The sequence below is a fragment of the Cyanistes caeruleus genome, chromosome 9, assembly GCF_971803275.1.
Source record: "Cyanistes caeruleus chromosome 9, bCyaCae1.hap1.1, whole genome shotgun sequence".
NCBI classification, from domain to species: Eukaryota; Metazoa; Chordata; class Aves; order Passeriformes; family Paridae; genus Cyanistes; species Cyanistes caeruleus.
The window spans coordinates 20,485,409-20,511,327 of NC_141709.1; the positions used below are offsets into that span (position 1 = coordinate 20,485,409).

General features: G+C 41.6%; 1 protein-coding gene across 4 annotated transcripts; it reads left to right on the plus strand.

Annotated features, from left to right (window-relative positions):
- The first annotated feature begins 3,184 nt into the window (after nt 1-3,184).
- Nucleotides 3,185-24,143, plus strand: MCOLN2 (mucolipin TRP cation channel 2). 4 transcript variants are annotated; one of them, XM_086901564.1, is made up of 14 exons: nt 3,185-3,324; nt 6,787-6,946; nt 9,010-9,183; nt 12,485-12,629; nt 13,187-13,274; nt 13,405-13,501; nt 13,956-14,055; nt 15,518-15,633; nt 16,715-16,864; nt 18,224-18,325; nt 18,459-18,581; nt 21,013-21,219; nt 22,358-22,473; nt 23,675-24,143. In XM_086901564.1, exons 1-14 carry the CDS (start codon nt 3,275-3,277, stop codon nt 23,709-23,711), a joined length of 1,665 nt encoding a protein of 554 aa, XP_086757690.1. In that variant the 5' UTR covers nt 3,185-3,274; the 3' UTR covers nt 23,712-24,143. The 4 variants fall into 4 exon arrangements, with proteins under 4 accessions (XP_086757690.1, XP_086757692.1, XP_086757693.1 ...); XM_086901566.1 differs by having other exon boundaries at nt 3,205-3,360; XM_086901567.1 differs by lacking the exon at nt 3,185-3,324 and adding an exon at nt 3,708-3,927.
- Nucleotides 24,144-25,919: the final 1,776 nt, after the last annotated feature.

The window sequence follows — 25,919 nt, forward strand, 5'->3', positions numbered from 1 at the left end:
TGTGTAAGTATTCATCTTAAGAGTAAATATGTTACCAGGTTAATGTAGGAGCTTTGTTTTTTAATAGTGCTATGCAACTACTGGCATGAAATGGAGTGTGGAGTGCGTGAACTTGGATTTCCTGTAGACATGATAATTCCTGTGGGCCCTGTTTCCAGCTGATGTTTAACAGCTTCAGAATTTGCCATAGAAACATACTCAAGTATTTATCCTCCCACTAAAAGCACCCCTGAAATTCAGCAAAGCAAATCAAATGCAAGGCACAGGCAGAACAAATTATTCACAGTATCTGAAAGTTTTGTGTACTGAGGTCCTCTTTCAACACTCACCTAAGACTGAGGACTTTTGAAGCTTTTCAAAAAGATGCAAAGCAGTCTTGCCTCAAAAAGCAAAAATTGAGTGAAGGTGCTTTCTCTTGAAACAATTAACTCTTAATGGATCTTTGACAACACACAAAATATAATGTGCACATCACTATTGTATACAGTAATTTATGTAAGGAATTCTGGCCAGGATGGCAAGCACTTTAAGATCAATGAAATACAAAAGGCAGACTTACATGGCTTTTTCATACAGAGTTAAGAGAAAGCTAAGATTAATAATTCACTTAATATATAGGTACATTTTGTAAACAGCTATGGAATACTTTGTTTGCCAATACATTTATAAGGCAAGAAGTGGTCTGATTTAATTTAGAAACCAGGTAGAACATGTGCTTTGTCACTGTTAACATTAAATTGGCAGCAAGTTTCAACAAAATTTGACAGAGCTCTAAAGTATCAAATTCTTACAGAGTTTTACAGTAGCAGAGAGAAAGCATGTTAATAGAAGCCTGCAGTATGAGCATAAGGCATGGAAAGCTACAACAGGTGCCACAAAGCAGAAAAGGATACTTTATATAGATTCTTTCTCTTCCTAATACAAGTGGCAAAGTCTTCCACTGAAGATTGGTTTCTATTGCCTGAAGTGAAGCAGCAAAATCCCTGGTAGATTCTTTAAGTGATGACCTGTGCTTGTGCTACAGCTAAAAAGTCAATCAACCGAGATGCAGAAATTATTTGGAAAACCATGGTCTGTGTTACTTCTGCTGGATTCCACAACTTCTAATTTAGGATTGCTGGGAGTTGTGTGGGTCTGGGGAGGAAAGAGTTGATAAATTACAGGTTACCTTCAAACAGTAATGGGCAGGGCAGACTGTGAAGCCAGAGGGGAGGGCTATCTAAAAGAAGGATGTTTAAAGCAAAGCATAGGATGCGGTGAGGGGAAGAGACAACTGCTTATAAATTTAGCAGGGCAGCAACCGTGTATTTCTGGCTATGGGTGCAGGCTGCTACACTGTGGAAGAACAGTACCCTGAAAGGTTACTGGCTTACAGAATGTCCAGTTCTGTCTGGGAAAATAAGTGTTGCTTGTATTACATATCTGATACTTACATTCTTTTTTTAAAGAAAAAAACAGACACTCAAGCACATGTTGTTCACCTTGGTGCTACTGTTGGCAGTCTAAGTGCTTTCTTGTCCAGGTTTCTGACCTGCTTGATCCTTGGTGTTTAAGATCTTCATCTGAGTATTTTTCTCACCTGAGAAGAAGCGAGGAAATGCTGTTTTCTAGCCTGCTGGCTGCATTTGAGATGAAGTACAGCTCTGCCAGTCTGTGGCTGCTGCTGTTATGTGTGCAGTGAGGATTTTTAATCTTATCAGCACATGATGTGCTGGTTATGGCCTTGCCAAACCAAGATGTGTGACAATGATCTTACTCTAAAAAACCCCTTGTGACTTCAGTGTATCAGTGATCTCAGCATTAGCAATGCTGGTAGTGCATGTAAAGCTGCATCCTGGAGACATCGGTATCTTTATACTGATATAATCAAGCAGGCACAGATAGAACTGTAAAATGCAGTTGGGGAGAACAAGGAAGTAGACAAAGCATCTGATAAACTCATGTTTAAATATGCCATCCTAAGGGAAACAGAGCTTTCAGCCCTGACTGAGAAGTTGAGGAGGGTAAGAGATTTTCTTTCTTCTGATTCTCACTAGGCTCTAGAAAGTCACCTGAAAATACCAATAGTCAGTATTTCCTCATGAAAGTAAGATGCAGAGTGCTATATTAGGCAACAGCTGTTTTAATACCAAGGCTTATTTCAATGCCAATGTTTTGCATATACAGTTAGGGAGAACTTGTTTTTAGCAGAGCCCAGATCTTTTAACAAAATGAAGTTACACTAAGAGGAAGAGGTGGTGGGCTTACTTGTTTCTAAGTACCAGTTTCCATGTTGGATTGAAGCACATTCTCAAGGGAAGGTAAACAGCGTGTGTGCAAAAGAGTAAGAAATGAAATCCAGATGTGCTCATACCTACCCAGTATTAAAATGTGCAAAAGCATAGTTTATCTGGCAGATGTGGGGACAGGAATGGAGACAAGAGGTAGGACAATGCACAGACATTGCTGTAAAAAAACAAAAGCTGTGGCTGGACCTGTGAGGAGCATCCTCCTGCCTCAAGCAGTAGCTAATAGCAGAGGAAGCCTTAAGAAAACTTTCATGCATGAGCTGACACAACGCTCTTGCAGCTAATGTTGAGAAACTGCGTATGGATGTTTGTCTGGGCTTTTGTTCCTTCTTCTTCCTTACAGTGTGGTCACAACCAAATACAGCATCATCTGAGAGCATTATGTAAGAATCCTGTGCTGTCCATGCTCACTGGGTGGGCAGGTAGAGAACAGTTGCTGCAATGACGCCTCTCATGAGTCTACACTCTGTTTGAATGCCTTGGTTTGGAGCAACTGCATTAAACCACATCCTCTTGACCTGCAAGACGACCACCTCTGTAGTAGCTAATCTCACTTGCAGTCTCCCTGCATGTTACCTAAGTGTCTACAGCTACTAGCTGGCAGTAAGGTAATTGCTGTTTTCGCAGAATCGGAGATTATGCTGAGTTTGGAGGGGACCCACAGGGATGATCCAGTCCGACTCTCAGCCCTGCACAGGACATCCCCGAGTGTCACACCAGCCCCGCATGGGACATCCCCGAGTGTCACACCAGCCCCGCATGGGACATCCCCAAGAGTCACACCATGTGCCTGGAAGCACCGAGCCTCACTCCTGCAGCCAGAGCCCGCGGGCGGCCGGGCCGGGCTGCGCAGGGCACGTGGCCGGCGGGCGCCCTCCTCCGCCGGGCCCATAAAGGCGGCGCGGCCGGCGGGGCAGGGTGCGGGGCCCGGGCTGCTCCGCCGGAGTCCTGCCCCGTCCGGGCAGCGGCCGAACCCCGGCGGGCCCATGGAGATCCCCCTCAAGTCCCTCCCCGGCGGGCCGGCCGCCGCCAGCGGGTGAGGGAAGCGGGCCGGGCCGAACCGACCCCTCGGGTCAGCGCGCCCGGCGGGCGGCGGGGTCAGGGCCGCCATAGCAGCGGGGAGGGCGGGGAGGGGCTCGGGAGGGGCTCAGGTGGGGCTCAGGTGGGCAGCGGGCTCAGGTGGGCAGCGGGCTCAGGTGGGCAGCGGGCTCAGGAGGCAGCGGGCTCAGGTGGGCAGCGTGCTCAGGAGGCAGCGGGCTCAGGTGGGCAGCGGGCTCAGGAGGCAGCGGGCTCAGGTGGGCAGCGGGCTCAGGAGGGGCTCAGGTGGCAGCGGGCTCAGGTGGTAGCGGGCTCAGGAGGGGCTCAGGAGGGGCTCAGGCGGCAGCGGGCTCAGGCGGCACAGCCGTGGCTCAGTGCCGCACAGGTGGCTGCTGCGCTCCGCCGGGACGCGGGCCGGCAGCCGAGCGCTCCGTGCGTGCCCCGCTGCGGCCGCTCCTCCCGCGGCTGCCGAGCGGGCGGTGAACCCTGCACGGGAGGGCTGTCCCCTCCATTTCGGAGAAGCTAGAGGCGATGCCGTCCTCTGGCAGAGTGCTGAGCTTAGTTAGAGATCGGGAAGGTGAAGCTGGGGTTGCCTAGGCTGGTATGTAGAACTCAACTCAGTGATGGGGGTTTTTCTCCTTCTTGCCCCCTTAGGACCTCATCGTTCTCGTTAATATCTCTTCAAGATGCAGAGCTCAAGTAGATAGATACCGCTGATATGGAGCTCTGATGGACACTGATAGTGTCGCTACTCACTGCTACAGCAGTTAGTTACTCATTAAAGAAAGTGGCTGTGCTCACCTAATAAGTGCATTTTAGCCTCTTGATTCAGTGGTGCTTTTTCTGCTGGGCGAAGAGCTAACTACTACAAGTGTGTTTCATAAGTAGGTAGCTGTAAATTGTAGTCCTTACTGTAGAAACCTCATTCTTGAGTGGAATGTTGAGCTCTACAATGCCTCTCTACAAAACAGCCGAACAGCAGACTGTCCTACCAGTTACAGCAAGAAGGCATTTGTTACAGTAATGCAGCTGTTAGAATTGAGTTGGTAACAGTTTTAATATATGAGACACATAACACCTGGCTGTGCATCTAAACACGCATTACACAGTCTTCATTCACAAAAATTTGGTAGTGTCACAAAACACTCTGTGGAGGCCCATTGAGTGGTGTTAATTACACTAGTGTGTCAGAATTTAATTGCTTCATTGCTCTGTCTTGAGCTGGGTACTTTGTTTCAGTTAGGTTTGGATTATTAGGCTAATGACCATGTGGTAGAACTAGATGGTTTGTTTAAAATATGGTATGTCACTGGTAATCTCTTGGAGCTTTTCAACTTCTTCAGTGCTTTGGTTGAAAGTTCTAGTTCTGCTGGTTTAATGTGGTCTATTTGGATGTAATTTTTAATCTATCCTAGAAATGAATGAATTGAAAAACAGTTGATGTGTTTTACCTGTTTCACCTGCTTAAGAAATGAATTATTTCTTCAGTACTACACCAGATAATGCCTGGTTTTTATTGGAAGACAAAGTCTAACAGTGATACAGGCTTGAATCTTGGATCTCTCTCTTAAGCTGAAAAAATGTGTCATTTTCTTTGACAGATAATCCTGCTCATAATTTCTACAGTTAATTAATAAAGGGAGTTAAAGACATCAGTGAAATTAATGCCTAGCCACAAATGAGAGTTGTGTAAAGATGAAAGTGCTATTAATGAACATCAAGTTTTTGGCATAGCTGTACAGTCTTGACACCCATCTTTGAAGTAAACCATTACGTTTTTCATGATACCTGTTTGAATATCAAAAAACTAAAATGTTTATTATAAAGTTTGATGTTTGATTTGTGGGGGTTTTGGCCTTTTTTTGGTTTTGTTCATTTATTTTCTTGTTTTTTAAGATTTGTCACTTCCAATATGCTTTTACTGGAAGCTTAGGGAAGGATTTTGCTGAAGCCTTGGAGTGGTTCTTATGTCATACCTTCATGCTTTAAAATTTGACCAGGTTCAGCTTAACCCTGTTCTGTTTCCTCTTTCCTTCCCACCTTCTCCTGTCACTTTCTGGGTTAGCTCTTGTTCACTGTGTACCCACACAAATGCTCCTGCCTGTTGGAGAGAAGCTGGTGCAGGAGCAGTGATGTCTTTGGGTGTCAATGCAGGATTGCAGTATGCATGTACCTGTTTCCTTAATGCTGACAGCTATCACACGCACTTCCGTCGGGTGTGTTTATATCTTTCAAGGTTTTTGTATCTTAGACATTTCTAAAGCTAGTCCAGTATGTTTTTATTATAAGTTTAAATAGAGATGCTGCCCACAGTTTCTTTTTCTTGGGAACTTCCCAATGTTTTTCCTGCTTCAAAAACCAAAATCATCCTGCCTCTCATCATCTTCATGAAAAACTGATTTAAGGCTGTGTAGGAAAGATGACTTTTGAGCTCTTAACATTAAAATATATTTTTTGTTGTTTTCACTTCCTCTTCTGAGGAAACACCAGTGTCAGCTTTACTGTGCTTCTTTAACTGAAATGTCTCTTCTTGTGAGACAGCTGGTTCTAGCAAATCAAACAGGCTTTGTGATCTGCAGTTTGAGCTTAAATATCTGTGTACTTCAGATAAGTGAGGACACAAAAAGTAAAAAATGAGAAAGCATTCCAAGTATCTGAAAACTTGGAATCAATGCTTTTGATTTTGAGCCTCAGACAAAATGTTATCCTTTATAAAATTCAGAGCTTTGGGAATGACATTCTGAATGGTAAATGGGACTGATAATCACCCAATGTCAGATATGATCCTCTTAACATGTAAAGAGAGAAAAATTACAAGTTTGGTTCTGATCTGTGTGTGAAGTAGGAAAGTTCTGAAAACTCGTGATGCTGGAAAACAGGATTAAAATGATCAGGAGATGGGGAAAGCTTTTTCAATGTCCCATTCAGTTGAGAAGGAGAAACATAAGGTGATTTAAAACACAACAACAGTACTCTGTACTTGGTCCTCCGATTTTTACATGCCCAGGTATTTAAATAAATAAATGTCTATGAATTTAGCTCTTGAAGCTGCATGTTCATAACAGAAGTGTGTGTAAAGCCTGCTCTGGTTTAATCTTTAAGACATCTTTTTCTTCTGCTAGAATGTGGGTTATCGAGACAAATATGTTAGCATTGGTCCTTCTTTGTTTCAAATGGATTTTTGAAAGAGTAATAGCAAGCCTACATTTCTTTCTGTTACAGACCCTCTTATTTAATGCCTGCTAATTATTTGTCTAAATGATGTGTTTTAATGATCAGATGTGTTTGAATGATTTTTAATGATGTGATCACAGGGAAATATTTTTTGCATTTCTGTAAAATAACCCAAAAAGTGTTTTGGACCTTTTCTGTCATGTGGTGATCTGAGATGACACTGCAATGAGCAAATGGTCTGCCAAAGCATTCTGTTGGTTTCTCATTAATATGTTATTTGTGGCAGAAATATGATGACTCAATCAGATTTAGATCTAAAAGAGACGGCTTTGAAAGAGGATTTGAAGTTTTACTTCATGAACCCATGTGAAAAATACAGAGCAAGACGTCAGATACCATGGAAATTGGCTTTGCAGATTTTGAAGATACTTATGGTTACAACACAGGTAATCCTCTGTTTTTACTCTTAGAGTGGCAGTGATGTGCAAGAGAAGCCAGCCTGTGCTTTTGGGTCTTTAGCATCCCTGGGTATTTGTTACTGGCTTGAACCGCCCTCTTCAGTCCATAAAGAAAAAATACTAGGAGAGGTATTCAACAGGGAAGATTAATATCAATTACAAAAGCCTCCTGGAGATTTTTGGGGCAGTGTTTGACCAGGTATTTTGCCATTTTTAACATAACACTTTAAAGCAAATTACTCTTCCCACTAAATTCAGCACTGTTTTCAGGCTTGTTATCACAATCACTGCTTTTTGTTACATTCTTAGATAAAAGTTTCACTGGACTATTTCAGTGAATTGGAAAGTGATATTTCCTGATATCTAATCAGGATTAAAGTGTCCATGTTCAATGGGAAGATGCTATGGTTTCTGATGATGATGGGATGGCTGAGCTGCAGGAATTGGATGTGCCTCTTGCTTCTTCAAATAATCCATTTGAAAAGTTGTGTATTGTTTGAGATGTGGAGGCAAAGAGGGTGTTTGTAAACTTCAGTGGTTATTTTACAGTCCTCTAATACTGACTGCAGGTGGAGGGAAGCAGAATGGGACACACATATAGGTAGAAATTACTTTTTCTGAGCCTTTGAAATGCAAGACTGACATCTGACAAGTTGCAAGAACAGCTAAATATACATGCTGAGTTGTGGGATCCCTGGTTTGTGTTTGAGTTGCCTGCTATGAATGGAGTGAAGCACAGCCCCAGCTGATGTGTGCTGGTGTTTTATTGACTGTGGCAGGCTCTGGGGTCTGGCCTCTGCTGGTGCCTTGCTGTGCCCAAATCCTGACAGGGCTCTCTGCAGGCAGGAGTGGGATGCGCTGGTTGTCTGTCTAGGCAAAGCAAATTGAAATAAGAGATTTACACTAGTGCTGGCACAATTGTGATCTGTAGAGACAGAGCTGATGGGGACAGGGCTTGTATTTAAGTGTGTGGGGCAGGGAGGTGGTGGGCAGTGTGAGCACAGTGCAAGCTTAAAGGAAGGTGTGCCCTGGCTTTCTTTACTGGCAGCTGCACCTTATATGTGGGCTGTTCCTCTTCCTTCAAAGACCGGGCAGTAAACTTTGCATGTGAATGATGACACAAAGCACGACTTCACATGTCTCTGAAAAGGTGCAGTACTGCCATCTGTCCTAACCTACTGACTTCAGTTTTTGGGGGTATCACTGAACATGTAATTTTTCTGTCTGCTACCCCAGTCTCCCACTATTCTTTGTGAGCAGAAGGGGTGCTCTGCTGCTTGGTTTTCAGAGGCCACAAGATTTTCTGAACTGCTGCTTGAGACTTTTCTTGTCAGCCCTTGGTTTTGCTCAGATGTCAGATATGTAGCTGGGGCTTGGGGATATCCTCCAGCTACTGTACCTATGAAGAAGCCCTTGCTGAAAAACCAAGCAGTTTCTAGGCTCTGCCTATGTTTTACTTGGTGGTGGGAATGGGAACAGCCATATGTCAGGGGAACACAAATCTTCAGTAGTAACTCTGCTGTTTGCTGTTCCTGTTCTAGCTTCCTTAAGCAGCACCTGGGTCAGGCAGGTGATGCTTTTTATTACTGTAGGGTCCCATGTAGGTTTGCACTAATCCTGTGCCATGCCAGGGGCAGGAAAGGTGCAGGAATTTGTCCATGTCAAAGCAGACTATTTCAGGGGTATCAAGTCATGCTGTTAAGTTAGCTTGTCTGCCCTTGGCATCCTCCACAAAGGTTTTTGCAAATCCCAGTTGGAGCTGTTGGTCCATGATATGTAAAAGGTGCAAGTGTTGAAGCTGTCTGTTCAGCTGCTGCACTTCCATTTGTTTCACTTACCCTGCACGTGATAACCTTGGCTTTGGTGATCTCATGCCATCAGTTAACAGGTTCTGTGCTCCTGCTCTAGCAGAGTTACAGCAACAGGCACCTATCTGGTTTGTAATTTATTTATTTATGTAATATATTTATTTATTGTAGTTTAAAGCTGTTTCCAAAATTTTGCTGCTTGACCACTGTTCAAAATTCAAATCTGTTTCTTTCTCTTGTCAGCTTGTTTTTTTTGGTTTGAGTAACCAGCTGGTGGTCTCATTCAAAGAGGAAAACATTGTTGCTTTTAAACACCTATTCCTGAAAGGCTATTCTGGAACTGATGAGGATGACTACAGCTGCAGTATATATACACAACAGGATGCTTATGATAGCATTTTTTATGTTATTAATCAGGTAGGTATGAGTGTGTGTTTATAATTGTGTTAAAGCTGAAGCTACATCTGTAAACTTCTGCTAAGTTTCTGATTTTCTGTTTCTAATCTTAGATTTCAGTTGGGTATTTCAATAAATCAGCATAGATGGGGTGTCCTGAAGTTTTTGGTGTAGATGAATTTTTGTATCTTGGGGATGAATCCAAAGCAGAATTTTACTCAGGTAGTTCTTAATACCAAAATCCAGAAAATCTGAAAATTGATCATCTTGCATGAACTGGAACCTTGGTTTAGGTATTACTTTGAAGACCTATGGGCCTGAGTTATACCTATGTATGCTTTAAAAAATATGTCATTAACAGCTCTCCTGAATTGCAGCTTTGTAATGAGGGCTGGAGGCCTCAAAATGGGGAATATGGTACTTTGGAGTATAGAGGCATTCAGGATGGTATTTTAAAGAACAGTCCCTTTACAATTTTCAGAGCAAAGTGAACAAATCTAGGATGAGAATTCTGGAAATGTTTTTGTATTTAATATTAATACATTTGGAAGTCACAAGATGAAAGACTTTGGAATATGAAATGTCTCTTGCATTGGGAATGATGATAAACCCAGAAATTATTAACACTGGAAGAATAAAAAGTGGCTTTAAACCAGCTTTCATTTTCACTGGCCTTGGCACATGAGCTCTGGCACCTGGATTAAAGCAGTGTTGCCACTGCAGCTGTGCCCAGCAGCATCTGGGCATTGCAGGGCTGTGAAGGGCCAGACCTCATCTCAGTCATCCACTCGTGGGGGCTTGCTGCTCTCCTGTCCTCTCCTGTAAGCTACAGCAGAGCCACCAGCAGATCAAATGTGCTGGACAGGACCCAAGACTCTCATTCCTGGCATTTTCAATTAATGGTGAAGTAGTTTTCTCAGTCTTTCTTCGAACTCTCCATATTGCCACTGTTTCTGCAATAAACCATACTTGCTTTCTTTTTTCCTTCCTTGCTTGCTTTGTTTCACTTTCCTTCTTTTGTAGGCACTAAGGCTGAGATGAATTCCAGATACAAGATAGTAGAGAAATAATAGCTTTATATCCTCAAGAATGAGCCAGGCATCAGAAAAAGGTCTCTCCATAAAATGTCTTTGTGGTATAAATGTAGTCATATCATTTAAGGAGATTTAAATTGTGAAAACTGGGTTCTTTAGTGTCCTGTGGCATTCCTGAGACTTTTATGTCACATGTAAGAATTCAAAAAGCATGCTTTCAGGTGAACATTATGACTACTGTTGCCTTTATTTTGTCTGCCTTTAGAGGGTACCTTGTGTGAAGAGCCAGTCTAGATAACTCCTAAACTAAAAGCAAAGCTTTTTCTTTATTATTTATTTTGAGATGGGCAGCTAGAAGACACGGGATTTGGTATTCTGTTTTGTATTTTTGAAATGCATGGTTGGGTGGGTGAAGCAAAAGGATATGGCATTATGGAAAATTCTAATTATGCACAGCAAAGCTGTAGTTGTAAAAACTGAATTTTAGCCTTTGTGTAATATACCACTGGGGATATTTGAACACTTTGTGAAAAAACCCCAAACAGAGCAGCAACATAAAACCCCAAGCATACATTTATACTTGGAAGAGTACACAGGTTTCCCTTGTTTCTCTATTGCCTCCAAGCTGAAGTTTCTATTACAAAGCAGCTGTGTGAATTTGTTACTCTTGTGCTCTGCCCTGTGGCAGAGCCTGTAAGACCAGGATCTTCTGCTGCTTGCTTGGACATTTATAAGCAGGAATTTTGCTTTTACTGTTTCATAGTGTTGTTTGAAGGTGGCATGTGGGTAGCCCAGCACCTCGTGCTGTGCTGTCAGGAGGGCAGAGCCCGAGAGCACACGTGGGTGGCGCAGCAGCTGCTGCATGCAGTGATCTGGAGAGGTCCTCGGTGGGATGAGGAGCTGTGACTAAACTGCTGTTTCCACTCACTTGACCTGCCTTAGTCAGATGTGGCTTCCTTATCTTGCTCTGAGTTCAGACCCTGGCAGGGTGAGGAGGCCATGCTTTACTCCTGGGCTGTCTAAATTGGGTACTCGAAGTGGCACTGCAAGGCAGAGCTTTGCATACAAGTGTGGTAGTTTCTGTTGCAGTTCCAGTTCTGCACATGGAGTGTGTGGTTGTTAATGGCTGGTGGGATGTTGTACCTCACAGGATGGGCTAGTGGCCACAGTGCCCAAAGGAAGGGGGAAATAGGATGACAGTGAAGCATAATAAGGAAATCTGTGCTAAAGGGGAAAAGGGACTAATCTTTATCAAAGCCAGCTGAACAAATTTTTAAGTAGTAGGAAACTTTGCCTGACTTTCTATGTTTGTTTACTTCAGGCCTCCAAGAAAGTTAAATGCTTTCTTGAGAGCAGACCACTCCTGTACACTGCCCTGAGTTCTTTTTCTAGATCAGGTGATGATAAAAGCTAACACATTGCTATGAGTTTATGCATTCTTCCCCAAAAGGCCATGGGTGTGTCTGGCTTCTCTTGGACAGTGTTAGCTCTTGGGAAACTGAGCTGGCAGGCAGCTGCCTTCATGGTTAGTCATTGATCTTCTGTCCTTCATGGGTAGCTGTTGGGGAGCCAAGGGACACCAGAAGAGCTGTGCCCTGGGGGCTTGCCTTGCTTGTGCAGGGATAGAAGGTGTGACTCCAGGGATCAGAGGGTAGCTCTTGCTTCCGTAGACACCAAGGCTGTGTGGAAAGCAAGTCTGGAGGGGACTGGCCTGGAATGTAGTTCTTGGTGTTGCTCAGGGCTGATCCATGTTTGGACAATGCTTGGTTTGGGACATCTTTATTTGCTTCCACTTTCAGTCCTTGTTTTCAAGAGTATCTTGCAAACAAAGAAGGTGACTTGTGCTCCCTGGTTGCTGGTTATGTAGTGAATGCATGGCTTCCCTCTTCTATGGTCACACGGGGAGCTGCTCTGCTTTTGATCTTGGTGTGGATTTGATAAGAACTGTGACTTGGATCACAGTACAACAGTTTCAAGTGGTGTGAAAACTATCACCTAATGAGGTGCAGATATCTCTGGGGGGTGTGTGGTCAGCAGCAAAACTGCCCTGGCACGGGGCTCCCTGTCACTGTGTCACCAGGATGCTGACCACTACTACTGAGTGGCCAGCAGCTCTCTTGTCTGTAAACTGAGTGGGAAGCTTTTATGTGAAAGTAAAGATTTTTTTTTTTTTTTAAATTAAAAAACCTGTATTGATACATATAACTTTGGGATTTCAATTTGCTATGTAACGCAAAAAAGGATGATTTTTCTCCAACTTCTACTTCTGTTTTTGTTTTTAAACCTAGTACAGGCACTTAAAGAACATATCCCTGGGGACACTTGGTTATGAACATGAAGAATCAGGTTTAAAAATCTGTAAACAACAGTACAAGAGAAGCACAATGCTTCCTTCTAATGATACATTGAACATAGATGTTTCTACTGAAACAGGTACAGTACTTTAGTACTTAAAATGTCTTGCTGTGGAGTACTTAAATTCTTGCTCTAAAGCTTAAAACCAATAGCTTTCTGTGTGGCTATCACAGGAACATTACCATGCTTCTTGCCTACTTCCCTCTTGGTTTTCAGTGCCTGTCTAGAAAAGACAGCTGTGATTATGAGAGGCTCTCTTCAACCACCTACAAATCTTTGTAGTTGATGGTGAGGTGATGTTTTGTTGTTCTTTTTCGTAAACACACCTCTTCCCACTCTGTGCAGGAGGCTCAAATACAGAATTCTGGATGCTGGTCAGTCTGTCCCTTTCATGGGTGGGTGCCCTTACTGCTCCTCAGAGCCGAGTCCTGGCTGCTAGCTGCTCTCGAGTTAGGACACAACAAACCTGCTTCTGACCCCACTAGCTGGGCCTCTGAATAGGTTTGCTCCTTTTAATTAATTAAAATTAATGCTTTGCCTGTTTAGGACTTGCTATAGACACTGATCATCTCAGTTTTAATGCTACTTTCAATGTGAAGTTTTTATGATAACATATTTTCCTCTTGTCTTTCCAGAATGTATCCTTTTAAAGCCCAAGGAGCTAACTGGTAAGAAGGCAGAACTGAAGCTGAACTCTTCTTTTTTCAATCTTGAATTTTACAGGTAAAGCAATGGGGTTTTTTAAATTATTCCCACTTTTCCTTTCATATTAATATGGTGGATTCTGATTTGTGCAGTTTTTGTATATTTCTGTGATATTTAGATATATTTGTATGCTTTTTCAACTCTCCAGGCTTATACAGGTTGAAATCTCCTTCAAGCTGAAAGGCATTGCTCTACAGACCATCCATGCCCGTGAATTGCCTGACTGCTATGCATTTCAAAACACTGTAAGTGAAAATAGGCTGTGGCACTTCCAATCCTGTATCTGTAATGAGAACTTAAGCTAAGGTGTAGGTGTCATCCTCATATCTAGCCTGCAAGAGCAACACAGTTGAGCATGTCCTGGCCCTTACCCCTCCTTCCCAAAGGCTGCTGAAAAGGTGTTGCCGTGGGACAATGTTGCTTTGTAACATATTCCAGTTGGTAAGCTGAGAAAGGGATAAGGAATTGTTCTTCATCTAAAGACTAAGTGTGAAGTTTGGCCTCTTGGAATACTGGTCATTAGGCAATACATGTCATCTACTCAAATTATGTCTGCACCGTTCTTTATGGTGACAACTTTCTTAAAGCCCATCTGATCAACAATATTAATGCATGCTGTGTCCAAAGCACTTAGTGGGATTTATTTTTCTGGAATGCAGTCTTGCTAGTCCTGTTTCTGACGTAGCTCTGTATTTTCAGATAACTTTCAATAATAGAGCCCACAGTGGAAAAATCAAGATCTACTTTGATAGTGACACTGACATTCAGGAATGCAAAGACTGGCACATATTTAACTCGGGTAAGTATGGTGCATGTATGTTTGCATAACAGCAGTTATGCATCTCCCATTGCTTTCCCTGGTCTGTAGAAGTCCTGTTCATCCCTCTGCCCATAAAACAATGCCACTTGCCTAATGCAATTCAGTACCTCTTGCTAATCAAGAGGTAGGAAATAATTCCTTTTGTTTGGGTGTTGTGAGATGACACGATCATCTCTGCATACCACTGTGTGAAAGTGAGCTCTACCTGCAAGGAGGATGAATGTTCTTCCATAGATTTTTATTTGTGCTGCTCTGAGATAACTCAGTTTAATCCATTAACTGGATAAATTTCCAGCTGAAGTCTCCTATAGCTTTCATTTTTTTTTTTCTTCTAAGTGATTGAAACATACTATTTCTGAAAGTTTGTTTTTCATGTTGGCTTATTTTTTTTGCCACTGCTGGTAGATTAAATGATGTATATGAGCAAAGGCTGGTATCTGCCATGTATTGCTAGTGTTAAGGCTTGGTCTGACAGCTCAGGAATGTGCACTAAGGGCCCCTTAAAGGAACAGTAAAAACGTGTGACAGCACTGTGCAATTGCTTCTCCCATGTATTGACTTGCTGTAAAGGCCTGTGATGGAACAGAATTTTTCAGTGTGCTATAAATATATATCTTGATTAATGTCAAGTGGCCTGCCTTTGGCCTTGGTAAAGCCAGCTTTTCCCTCATAATGCTGTGTTGTAGCAATATTGAAGTGGTAATTTATAGGCTATTATGAATAACCTCAGAGTGCCTTGGCTTGTATCTTTGTCCAGTAATTTATTGTGGCTGTCTTTCAACTACCTGTTCTTGACTAGTTTATTTTGTGTCTAATTACCAGCTGAGGGAGCATGCATAATTCAGTAATAAAGGTGTGCTGAAGGGCTATTGCAACAATTACAAACAAGTCTTAGCCTCTATTTCATATATTTTAAAATGTATGTTATGGAGAAAATAGGGACCATTGATGTGAGGAAGCAAAGGAAGACACCTAATTTGTGTTTACATGATGGCTTTTAAACTTGTAGATGAAAAGAAAACAGTATAAAAAGTCCAACAAGTTTCTTATTGCAGACTTTATTGTGGGAATTTTTTTTTTACATTTGATGGTGTCAGTACAGACCAAAGCTGTGTTTCTTTTGCCTCATGTAGTTATAACACTCTGGAAGCACAGATGGACAGGAAAAAGGAGTATACCTGTATTAACATATCCATTTTTGGGTTTATTTTGAAGAACTTGAACATATTTTTCATTCTTGTGGCCCATTCTCCATGGCTGTCTTGATGAAATTCTCTGTTGAGCTGTGTTCAAGATATGCTTGCAGGAAGAATACAGCTTGTAACCCATCTGCTTGTGGGGTGAGAGTATCTGAGCATGAATTGTTACAAAATGTCACACAACTTGCATCAAAAGAGATGTGAAAAGACTAACCTTACTTTATTTCCTTGGCTCTTTACAGTTCTCCAGAGGAACACTCAGTATATTCTCATCTTTGATGGATTTGTCATACTAAGTTGCTTGGCTTCTCTCATCCTCTGCACACGATCCATCGTTCTTGCCTGGAGACTACAAAAGGTAAGCCCAGTGCTCGTGACCTTAATGCTAATTTGGTCTCTGCCTCCTTTGCTAATGGTCTTGTGAAGGGGTACCTGTTGAAACATGGAGTATTAAAGTGAGTAAATCTGTTGCAAGATGTCCCTCTTACTGTTATCTCTAGAAAGGATGTGTAGGTATCTTGATGGACCATTGCTGACTGTGAATGGATTTTTTTTGTGTAGTGCTGTAATTGGAAGTATTTTGTTGTATCTCTCAATGGGCAAAAGGAGACTTCCCCTAACCCCCTCAGGATTTTAGACAAAAAGGCTTCTGAGTCTTTGTGCTGCAAACAGGCACTGTGTCCTTCATCTCCAAACCACAAGTCTTTCTTCCCTGGCTTCAGAGTAGAATTCCTATAGAGGTCTAGTCATAAATTAATGCCTTAACAAACATCCCTCAAAGCCAACTCTAACTGGAGAAAATGTAAAGCACAGGACATGGTCTAACTCTGGCTGGTTTTTTTTATAAATATGTGGCTCTTGAGAGTTAGAAGAGTCCAGGGTAGGTAGGATATGAAAACACAAATACTTGTTTATCCAGCTCAAGATATCCTTTTTGTAGCTTGGAAACAAGACCAAGAGTCAAGAGGACATGATTCAACATTGTCAAACTGCTCTCAGGAATAGGCACTTCACATTTATTCCTGAGCAAAAAGAGCGAGTGAAAGCAGATGGGCAGTGCTGGGCATAGAGGTGATATTGTTTGCTCTCTTGGAAATGAGAGTTCTTGCTCTGTAGTTGCATTTGATTTCTTTTTCACTTTTTTAGTTGGCTGGCCTTGCTCTGTCAGAAGTGGATAGAACCTATGGTAAAGGAGATAACAGGCCATGGTTATGTTAGTGAGAATGGGTTATGAAATCAGGTGTTTTGCAGAAAGTTTATTTTCATTGGCCTAAATCCACCTTAAATTTTTTCCTGTTTATTTCTGTTGCTGTTGAGAATTAGCTTTAAACTACTATTCCAGCAGACACTGTAGGAAAAGGGGTTGTGTGGAACTTGAATGTTGCCATGTTTTTAACCCAAGGAGACCTGTAACTAAACATCTAAATGCTTGTCACCAGAGATTTGTGAGTTTCTTCCTGGAGAAATACAAGCGCCGTGTCTGTTACGCTGATCGCCTGGAGTTCCTAAATGGGTGGTATGTCCTGGTAATTATCAGTGATGTGATGACAATCATTGGGTCAATCCTAAAAATGGAAATAAAAGCCAAGGTAAGAATTTCATACTTCAGCTAAAATACTAATCTTGCTACAACTATGTGTAATGTGCTTTAACTTGGGGACAGGTGGAAGTGAGCTGTAATAGTTAATAGTCATCTGTTTGCTTAGTTTTGTCCATTTACTAGTGCTGGTTTATCTAATAACTACTTTCAGTCACTCTTCCCCAAAGTTTTTCAGAAAGACCATATAAGCTATATAAACATCTTATTTCTACAGTGCCAAGACCCCTAATCCCTGGTATGGGGCCTGTGGGTAGACAGTTCCTAACAGAAAGACCCAACAATTTGAATTCTTAGTTCTGTATGAAGCAGTAGCACGTACAGTCCTGGGAAACCACATGTCATCCCCTTGATGAAAGGTGGGGCTTGGTGGCTTGTAGGACTGGAAGCACGGCTGTCACAGCTTGCTTTCCTGGCAAGCATGGGCACAGACAGTGTCACCTGCTCGTCCTTGGCCTCCCTGCCTGGGCTTGCTGAAATCAACGTGCTTTGTCCAGCTGGCATCTCTTCAGGAGGCTTTTTGGGTTGGTTTTGTGGTTTTTTCCTAGGTTGTGGGTTTTTTGTTTTTTTGTAATCTTCAATAGATGAATGTCAACAGTACATGTGTTCACAAAACTTTGTATTCTGGGAAAAACAGAGCAGGTGGTGTGCTGCTCCTGCATCATGTGTACTGAGGCTCAAAGTGCAGGTCCCAGAGTGGCCTTCAGAGGAAGCACTTGGGAGTCCCTGTCTGTAGGGTGAGATGGGGGTTGAGGGTAGGAAAACTTGAGCTAGATGGCTCTCTTGTGTTTCCTGCAACCAGTTCTAGCCTTGTAAAGTAAAGTGCAAATGGATTTGGTTGTAAACTGTAGTAAAAACAATGCTCAGGTTCTGAACTGCTGTCAGAGAGAGCCTGTTCAGAGCTGTAAATGTATGTAAGCATGGAAAGAGCTGTAGTCCCCAGGGTCACTTTCCATGTAAATGATGGCTCATGGTTTTTTAAATAGTGAACGAGAGCTTCTTTGCCTAACAGTAAATAGTAACCTTCTTTTTAAACAAAAAATTTGAGTTATTCAATATAATTTTGAAACTGTGTTGTAACCAAACCAAGGGCTTTTGTTCTTCCAGACTTTGCACTTCTACAAAATTTCAAGAATATCAGGTGTATTTCCATTTGCAGCACTGTTGTGTTCGAATGATCTCAGTAAATAACTACAGTTCACATTTGATCTAATTTCTGTGATGTAGCAACAGGATTTCAGTATTAGACTGCCCTGCTTTGTTTATTTGAACTGCTGTAACTTGAATAGTTGTCAAGCTGATATATCTACTGCTTTGTAACTTGACTACCTGCTCTGTTTGGATCCCTCAGAACCTCACAAGTTATGATGTCTGCAGCATTTTACTTGGAACATCAACTTTGTTTGTCTGGGTTGGAGTCATCAGATACCTGGGATATTTTCAAACCTACAATGTAAGGAGGGACTCAAATGTTGAACAACTAAAGTATATATAAATATACACATATACATGTCACTTTTTTTCCCCAGGTCTCTCTCTGATTTTTTGCTTTTTTTTCCCCTTCTTTTCTCCACTCTGACTTGTAGGTGCTCATTTTAACTATGCAGGCATCATTGCCAAAAGTGCTAAGGTTTTGTTGCTGTGCTGGGATGATCTATCTTGGCTATACTTTCTGTGGATGGATTGTCCTGGGACCTTATCATGAAAAGGTACATCAGCACCTTTGTAATGGTGTAATAATGGGAATATCTGTGTTTATAACTCCTAGCCAAACCAACAGAAATGTGTCTTAAATGAAAATGTTTGTTTGAAAGCTGTAATGTGAACGTGGGAGTGTTTTTCATTCCATCTGTACCTCCTTCTACCTGCTCCTTTTAACAAAATTGCTATTCTTACTTTTACTGTGTGCTTGAAGTCAGTGTGATCTCCAGCACCAGGCTGTTTGTGGTGAGGGGATGGTTTGTCCAGGCCATGTGCATTGGTCTGTCTTTTCCACTCTCTTCTGGCAATCCCAGTTCAATTGGCTTAAAGAGGCACTAAGTAGTTCACTGGAACTTTTTTTTTTTTAATTTCCTTGGCTCTGGCGTTGTTTTTCCAAATCTTTCTTGTGCCATGTAACTTCAGCTCCTAAATTGTGACTCATAAAGGGATGGATGCATGCTTGTTTGCTTTGCTTCCTGTGTGGGGGTGTGTTGTGGGTTTGTTTGTTAGTGTTCTTAAGGTTAGTATCAAAGTGTGTGTCTGTATGTCTTGTCTGAAACCTGGGTGCAGCAGTAAGGCTTTGTATATTCTAGAACACAAGCCAAAACGACCCTAAAGCTTGTTTGCTTTTCCTCTTGGCAGATGCTCTATGTGACAGTTTGAACAGAGGCAGATTCCTGCCATGGCAAATTCTAAATGTCTGTTAATGACTAACAAATGTCTGATTTCTCGTTCTTGATCTCTGGGTGCACACAGTGTATGTGTAACAGAGACATTCTGCAGTGCTTGATTCGGCTTCCTCTGCCCCCAGAGCTTGCACTGCTCTAACTTACTGTTACTCTGTCCCTGGAGCAATGGAGGTACTCAGGCTGCACCTTCCAGGTTGATGACAATACATTTCTCTGGGATGCTGTGGGATCCTTTGCCACACTAGAGGCTCAATTGTTTATAACATTACAAGGCACAGCATAATTACTGTTGTAACTTCCCTGCAACAAGTACACCTGAGTCAAAGGAAGGATAGTCAACAACATGCTTATGTATGAAAATGTTACCTGCTGCCTAAATATCATGAATCAATGCCAAGGGAAGCAGCTGTAACTGGGGAGGATTGCTTTTGCTGCCAGCTCCCCAGTGTCCCATAGGAAGGTAAAGTGGCACTGTGCAAGGCAGGCCAGCCCAGGGCTGGCTTCCCAGGGCTCTCCAGCTACCTAAGCCATCCTGGTAAGAAATAGGAAGAGCCTTCCCCAGTGTGCAGAAACACTGGAGATCTCTTATGCTCAAAAATACAGAAATACATGCTCTACTGTAGTCAGAGGGAGGGAGTGGGTATCCTGCATTTTGTGCTATGTCAGTCCAGGGGCTTCCAGGTGAGCAGTCCTCAGCTGGTCTTTTTCTGTGTCAGTGCATCAAAACTTGAGTTCCTCAAAAAATACCTGTGCCACGCCTCCCTTTTTCCTGGATAATGCACTGCTGAGTTTCACAATGGCTTTAAAATTCAATTAAAAAAATAATAATAAAATGAGCCCTAGGTGTAAACTAGACCTGCTCTTCCTGTGCACCAATATGTTCTCCTTACAAGCACATACCTCTTGACATCTTGTTTTCATTATGGGGCCATTATGTGTTAGTTCATTGATAATGCACAATGTTTTAATGTGGCTATTAATTCATATTGTCCAATAAATTATAGTTAAGAAATCCAGTTATTTGGAAGGACAGAGCAAAATGGGAAGTGGGCTTACCTGGTAGAGAAAAAGGTTTTAGCCTCTGGACATATTCAGGTTTGGGGAAATGGAGTTTGGAATGTAAGAGACTGTCCTTGAAATTAAACCATGATTTTTGTACAGGGTGTGCTCCAGTAGCTTCATAATATAGCTATAGCTTGTACTTGCAGCTTATAGAGGGTTTTCTGAGTGACAGATTAATTCAGTTTAGACCATTTGAGTTCTGAAGGCTATGTGCCAACTCTAGCCCCTTAACACAGTATTGATTTATTACCCATACTCCAGTAATGCTGCAGAGCTGGGAAGCCAGAGAATGTGGATTGTGTTCCCAGCATACTACCACTAATATACACTATAGATTCTGTGAAACCACTTTAGCTGTGCTTTGGGAAATGGAATGATACTTTTCTGCAGGTCCAGAATTGCTTGTAATTCAGTAGCTTTCTGTGGTGGTCAGTTATTGACTGTTCTGCCTGTTGAACATCACAAGTTTTATTTCTTGATAATAAATATTCATATGTCTGATGTCAACACATCATGATATTTCTACCTCTTTCTATTACTGACAGGTATATTTTGGCCTGAATGCACAGGAAAGCATGGTAGCATTTGATTGCCTGGGTTGGCTTTTTTTTCTGCTTTGAGTAAAACTCAAACTTTTGAGTCTTGATTGATTTTCACATTCTTCTAATAATTTGTACTCATTTTCCAGTTTGAAGATCTGAACACAGTGGCTGAATGTCTGTTTTCTTTGGTCAATGGTGATGACATGTTTGCAACATTTGCTGAAATCCAACAGAAGAGCTCGCTGGTGTGGATGTTCAGCCGATTATATCTGTACTCCTTCATTAGTCTGTTTATATACATGATCCTCAGCCTTTTTATTGCACTCATTACTGACTCCTATGACACCATAAAGGTAAAGCATTTGTTTTCTGTTACACTTCTAATCAGTTTTGTATTCATTCTTGTTAATCACTCAGCATCATACCATCTACTGTTGGTTCTGATGTGTGATAAGGTTATTAAAATCTTTCAGTTTAGTCTGTGGCGAAATTGGAAGGGTGGCTGGGTTTGCTGACATCTGAGACATGCCTTTGGCAGGAGTTTGGAACAGTTCAAGCAGATATCTCTAAAGTCATTTAGGTGTCCAGGCCTTCTTAATGTGCTGCTTGGAAACGTGTGATTAAAAGGAAATGTCTTCTGAGAGATGCACCGCTTCTCATTCCAGTTAAAATTGTGCCACCCGTTTCCAGTATGGACTATTTGAAAGTGAACCAAATTTTTTGGTAATTACTTTCTGTTCTTGATCTCAAGATCAAGATCATGCCCCTAGTGCTCCTGGTAGCCTCAGTGACCAGTGGGAAGGCAATGTGGATCACATCCTTCAGCCCTCATCTCTTTCTTGCCTTGGTGTCAGATACAGGCCAGCAGAATAAGGCTGGTCTGACCTGAACTACAGCTTCCAGACTGAGGAAGAGCTTCACTTTTGAAGCACCTCAAAATATATCTTAATTGTCTGCACATCTTAGTTTACTGGATGGTCTGATCTGCAAAACAGTGTTTTACTGACTCTTCCCTCTTGAGCATTTCCCATAGATCAACTGGAAGTTGTTTCAGTATGCTGAATTTGCTTTTGTCATAGCATTTCTTCAGCATGGCAATGTTGAATAGTCACACTGCAACCCTTCAAATCCAGAATTAGAGTTCTTAGGGAAAAGGAGCCCAAGGCACTTGCAGTGAGCACAGCAGCTCACTGTGAACAAGGGAGAACTGATATCAGTATGGCCTGAGATCACTAGCTTGGCCTTATGGGCAGCAAACAAACATAAGAGAATCTGTGAACAATGTGAATTTTCTGTCACTTACATTGTTGGTGGAACAAAGCAAGCTTTGTAGTGTTTCTAGGATGGGAATGGGTTTTTTCCTTCCTACATAGAATATTGAATTACTGAACCAAATAACCTGGTTTAACTGTCACACTCTAGAGGAAATTTTAGAATGTTTAATGCCCTGTAACTTCTCATGTGCTGTAAATGAAATACTTTTTCTTTCAGAAATACCAACAAAGCGGTTTTCCAGCAACAGATTTACATGAATTTCTAAAAGACCATAGCAGTGCTGGCTATAGAAAAGACAGAACTTCTTTTCCATTAATCTGCTGCTGCAGGAGGTCAGTAGAGTGCTTTTAATGAGTGTTTTGCTGAGAAGTACAACAGTTAGCTTCTCACTGCAAAATGCTGCATCACAAATGCTGAAATATCCAGAATTCAGTTTGTTTAATATTTGGGCGCTGTTATTTCTCTTGTCCTTCAATTCATGTTAGATCTTCAGTCAGCTGATAATGCAAAGGCAGCAGTTCTGAGCTTAAATATGTTTTAACTGTTATAGTCTTATGAAAACTGCAATGCAGAAGCTGATGGGAGGACTGTGGAGTACTGCATGAAACTACCAAGGGCTCTGGAGCAAACCAAGTCTTTGCTTCAAGGAGTCTCTTTCTAAAAACTTTACTACTAAGCTTGGAGTTGTTACAGAAAGTGAGAGGGTGATTCAGTCAGAGGTTGGTGCTTAATCCCAAAACCATGCTGTGTCTGAGGCAAACTGTTTTGAATACCATCTTCCAGAATATTGGAAATACACTGGTAAATGTCTTTTAGGCATTGTGGCATTGGTCCTTTTTAAGCTGGTGGTGAGAGATGAGCATCTCATCTGGTGCTTCCTAGTTGTAGAGCTTATTCTTTGAGTTCTGTTTCTGAGGCAACATAACACACTTCTGAAGCCCTGTTAGATACAGTAGGGATCTTGTCACTGTCCCTAGGCAGTCCAGGATAATCCATCCATGTGCAGAGAATAGTTGTGCAAGGAAGCCAGGCTGTGGGAGAAAGAACAGACCAAAATGTGAACACTTATATACTGATGCTTTTGTGAAATGAAATTTTATGCTTTTGCTGTACCCTGGCAGAGGTGGACCTACCCTAGGCAAAAAAGGAACATGTGAGATAATGATGGGCAGGTATCTCAGTGGTTGCTGGGGGCACATGAAAACCAACTAGTTAACAGGAATTCCAGCCAGCCCCAGCTTCAGGTTTCACCTGCAAGTCACTGTGTAGAATAAGGGATTAGTGTGCTTGAGCATAATAAATATACACCATAATTTGCTGTGCAGTACTGAGGGCACAAGCCTGGTAGTTGGAGTGAAAATCTAGAGCTTTTGCTACTGTAGCAGTTTTTGCATCATTGTCCAGTGTAGGCGCTGGGGTTATATGTGGAAATGGGAGAGCAGAGAACAGAAGGCTCAAAACTGAGCTCATATGGATGGATGCTGCCTGTTGCATTTCTTGCTGAATGGAGAATTGTGAATTTTTTCTTTGCAGACAACAGAGTGATGACAACTTGATGCTTATTAATTGATGGCTACACATTGAAAATCACCACTGATATATGCAAAGAAAGCATAGTGGTATGGAGAAGGATAATTCTCCAGATTGCAGTGGAACCTGCCATCTGGATCTGCCTCATGAATAAGAATTGTCTTAGCTAATTAAGGTTTTTGGGGAAAAAAGCTATTAACGTGACAGCAGCTGGCTGACCAAGAGGAGTCCTAGAGGTCTGGAAGAGAGCTGTGAAGAGTTCTGTATTCTTGCCTCATGTTAGAGAAGACTGATCCTTGAGCATTGTCTGTGGAAGCTCTGTTTGCTAATAACCTTGAGGAGGAAGGAAAATTGCCTTGAATTAACTGTTCTTGTTAATAAGAAAAAGAATTATACTAAAATGATTTTTAAAAAATAATCTTGTGTTTAAAAGTATTAAATAAAAAGAAGTCAAGAAGGGAGGAGTTTTTCACTTGATGCATTCAGCCTGTCATTTCTACATGGCACATTAAATTTATTTGAATTTAATTTATGTAAAACTAAAAAGCTGCACAAAAGTGGAAAGTAATTTCTGTTTTCCCTCTTGTATATCATTTTAACACAAACCACTTATAGGTCACAGTCTTTCCTTCAACAGCTTTACTAAAGAGCACTTTGTTATCCTTTTCTCTCTTTTGACTTTTCTATTATACCTACAATATTGATTTGTACTGTGTCCAGATTAAACTTACTGCTTTAGATATAGTTAAATACTTTTTTGCATGGTTGGAAACTTTCATGGTAAGAATTATCTGAAGGCTACTGGAAAGTTTGGGGTTTTTTTTTGGTAGCATTATACTGTAGTATTGACATAATCCAGAGGACAAATTCAGGCAAAAAAACAGTGCCATGGAATTCACTTCTATTTCAAGCACATATTAATCGGAAGAGAGTAAGTAGCAAGTGAGTCTCGCAGTTGGTTTGTTCAGCTGACTTTCTAGCTGTCTTTGGGATGGTCAGCAATGAAGACAGTACTTTCCCCTTGCCTCTTCATAAACTTTTTTGAGTGAGAAGAGAGGACTTTGGGGAACTAAAAAGCACTTCCAGGATAATACTGCATAAATGTTAACCAGGTATTTCTGAAAACTTTCAGGAGTACTGACAGTTCCTGGGGTGGGTGTACTGTTATATTAGATGCTCCACTTTTGTCTCTCCATTATTTGCTCTCCAAAAAAACCATTCTTCAGTAGATTATGTCAGTGTTTTGGCAAGGACTTGGTGTGTTCTTAACTACTAATGGTGTTCTTTGCAGGTTCTGGCTTTTTAGTGTTTCAAATGGCAAAGGCAATTCAAAATGCTGTCCTGGTGAGTGGCAGCTTTTTTATTTTTTCCCCTTTTTAAAATTGTTTATTCTAACTTCCTGCTTAGTGTTTACCTTTGTAACAATTAAACTTTTGTTGTTGTTAAAAGTGAATGCCATTTTGCCTTGCTTAGCTAGGTGTCTAGAACAGATTTTTTGGTGTCAGGATTTTGATGCATCCAGGCTCTGCACATTTTAATGCTTCTATTGCTGAAGTGTATTTGGGACAGTGAATTTTTTCCCCATCCCTGTCTATGCAATGTGTTACTGTGGCCTGATCTCACTACAGCTTGTGAGAACTTTTTATTATATATATATATTATATATAAATTGCTACCACTAACCAAGCCACTGTGCTTTTAGCAAAGTTTTTCTGTAATTGTCTTTTCATCAATTACATGATCTAGAACAACAGAGCATTACTGTCTCCCACTGTCAATAGAAGAGTCAACTTTTATCCTGGTGTTAATCTGCAGAACTTGTTTGGGGCAATTTGGTCTTTTGGTGTATTTTGTGTATATTTTGGTGTTTTTGGTGTGTGCTCTGGGGCTCTGGATAACCCAAAAACTTTTCTGTAGGCTGCAGAAGGATGAGCATTAACTGATTGCTAAGGTGCCCCTGTCCCTTAGAATGTGCAATCTACTTGGTTATGTACAAGGTGATGGTGTCTTCTGAATTTGCTTCTATTTTACTGGTTAGCTTTCTGGAGTGCCTCTTTCTAAATCAAACAGTTCCATCATGTCTGAAAATGAACTGTGTTTTTCTTACTGTTCTTCCCTCTGTGCTTAAATCTTGGGCTAGAGACTGGAACCTAGCAAAAGCAGATACTGAAGCATATGTGTGATAATTAGTGGTGTGATGTATGAAACAGGCTCATCATCATCTCCAGAGATGTCTCTCTCTTCCCTG

What these genes read in the sequence shown, in the direction of transcription:
- MCOLN2 (XM_086901564.1), top strand. Translation starts at nt 3,275, where the DNA reads ATGGAGATCCCCCTCAAGTCCCTCCCCGGCGGGCCGGCCGCCGCCAGC. An exon ending in AGATGTTTCTACTGAAACAG is followed by an intron (nt 12,630 to 13,186) that starts GTACAGTACTTT and finishes TTGTCTTTCCAG; the next exon opens with AATGTATCCTTTTAAAGCCC. An exon ending in TGGGACCTTATCATGAAAAG is followed by an intron (nt 18,582 to 21,012) that starts GTACATCAGCAC and finishes CTCATTTTCCAG; the next exon opens with TTTGAAGATCTGAACACAGT.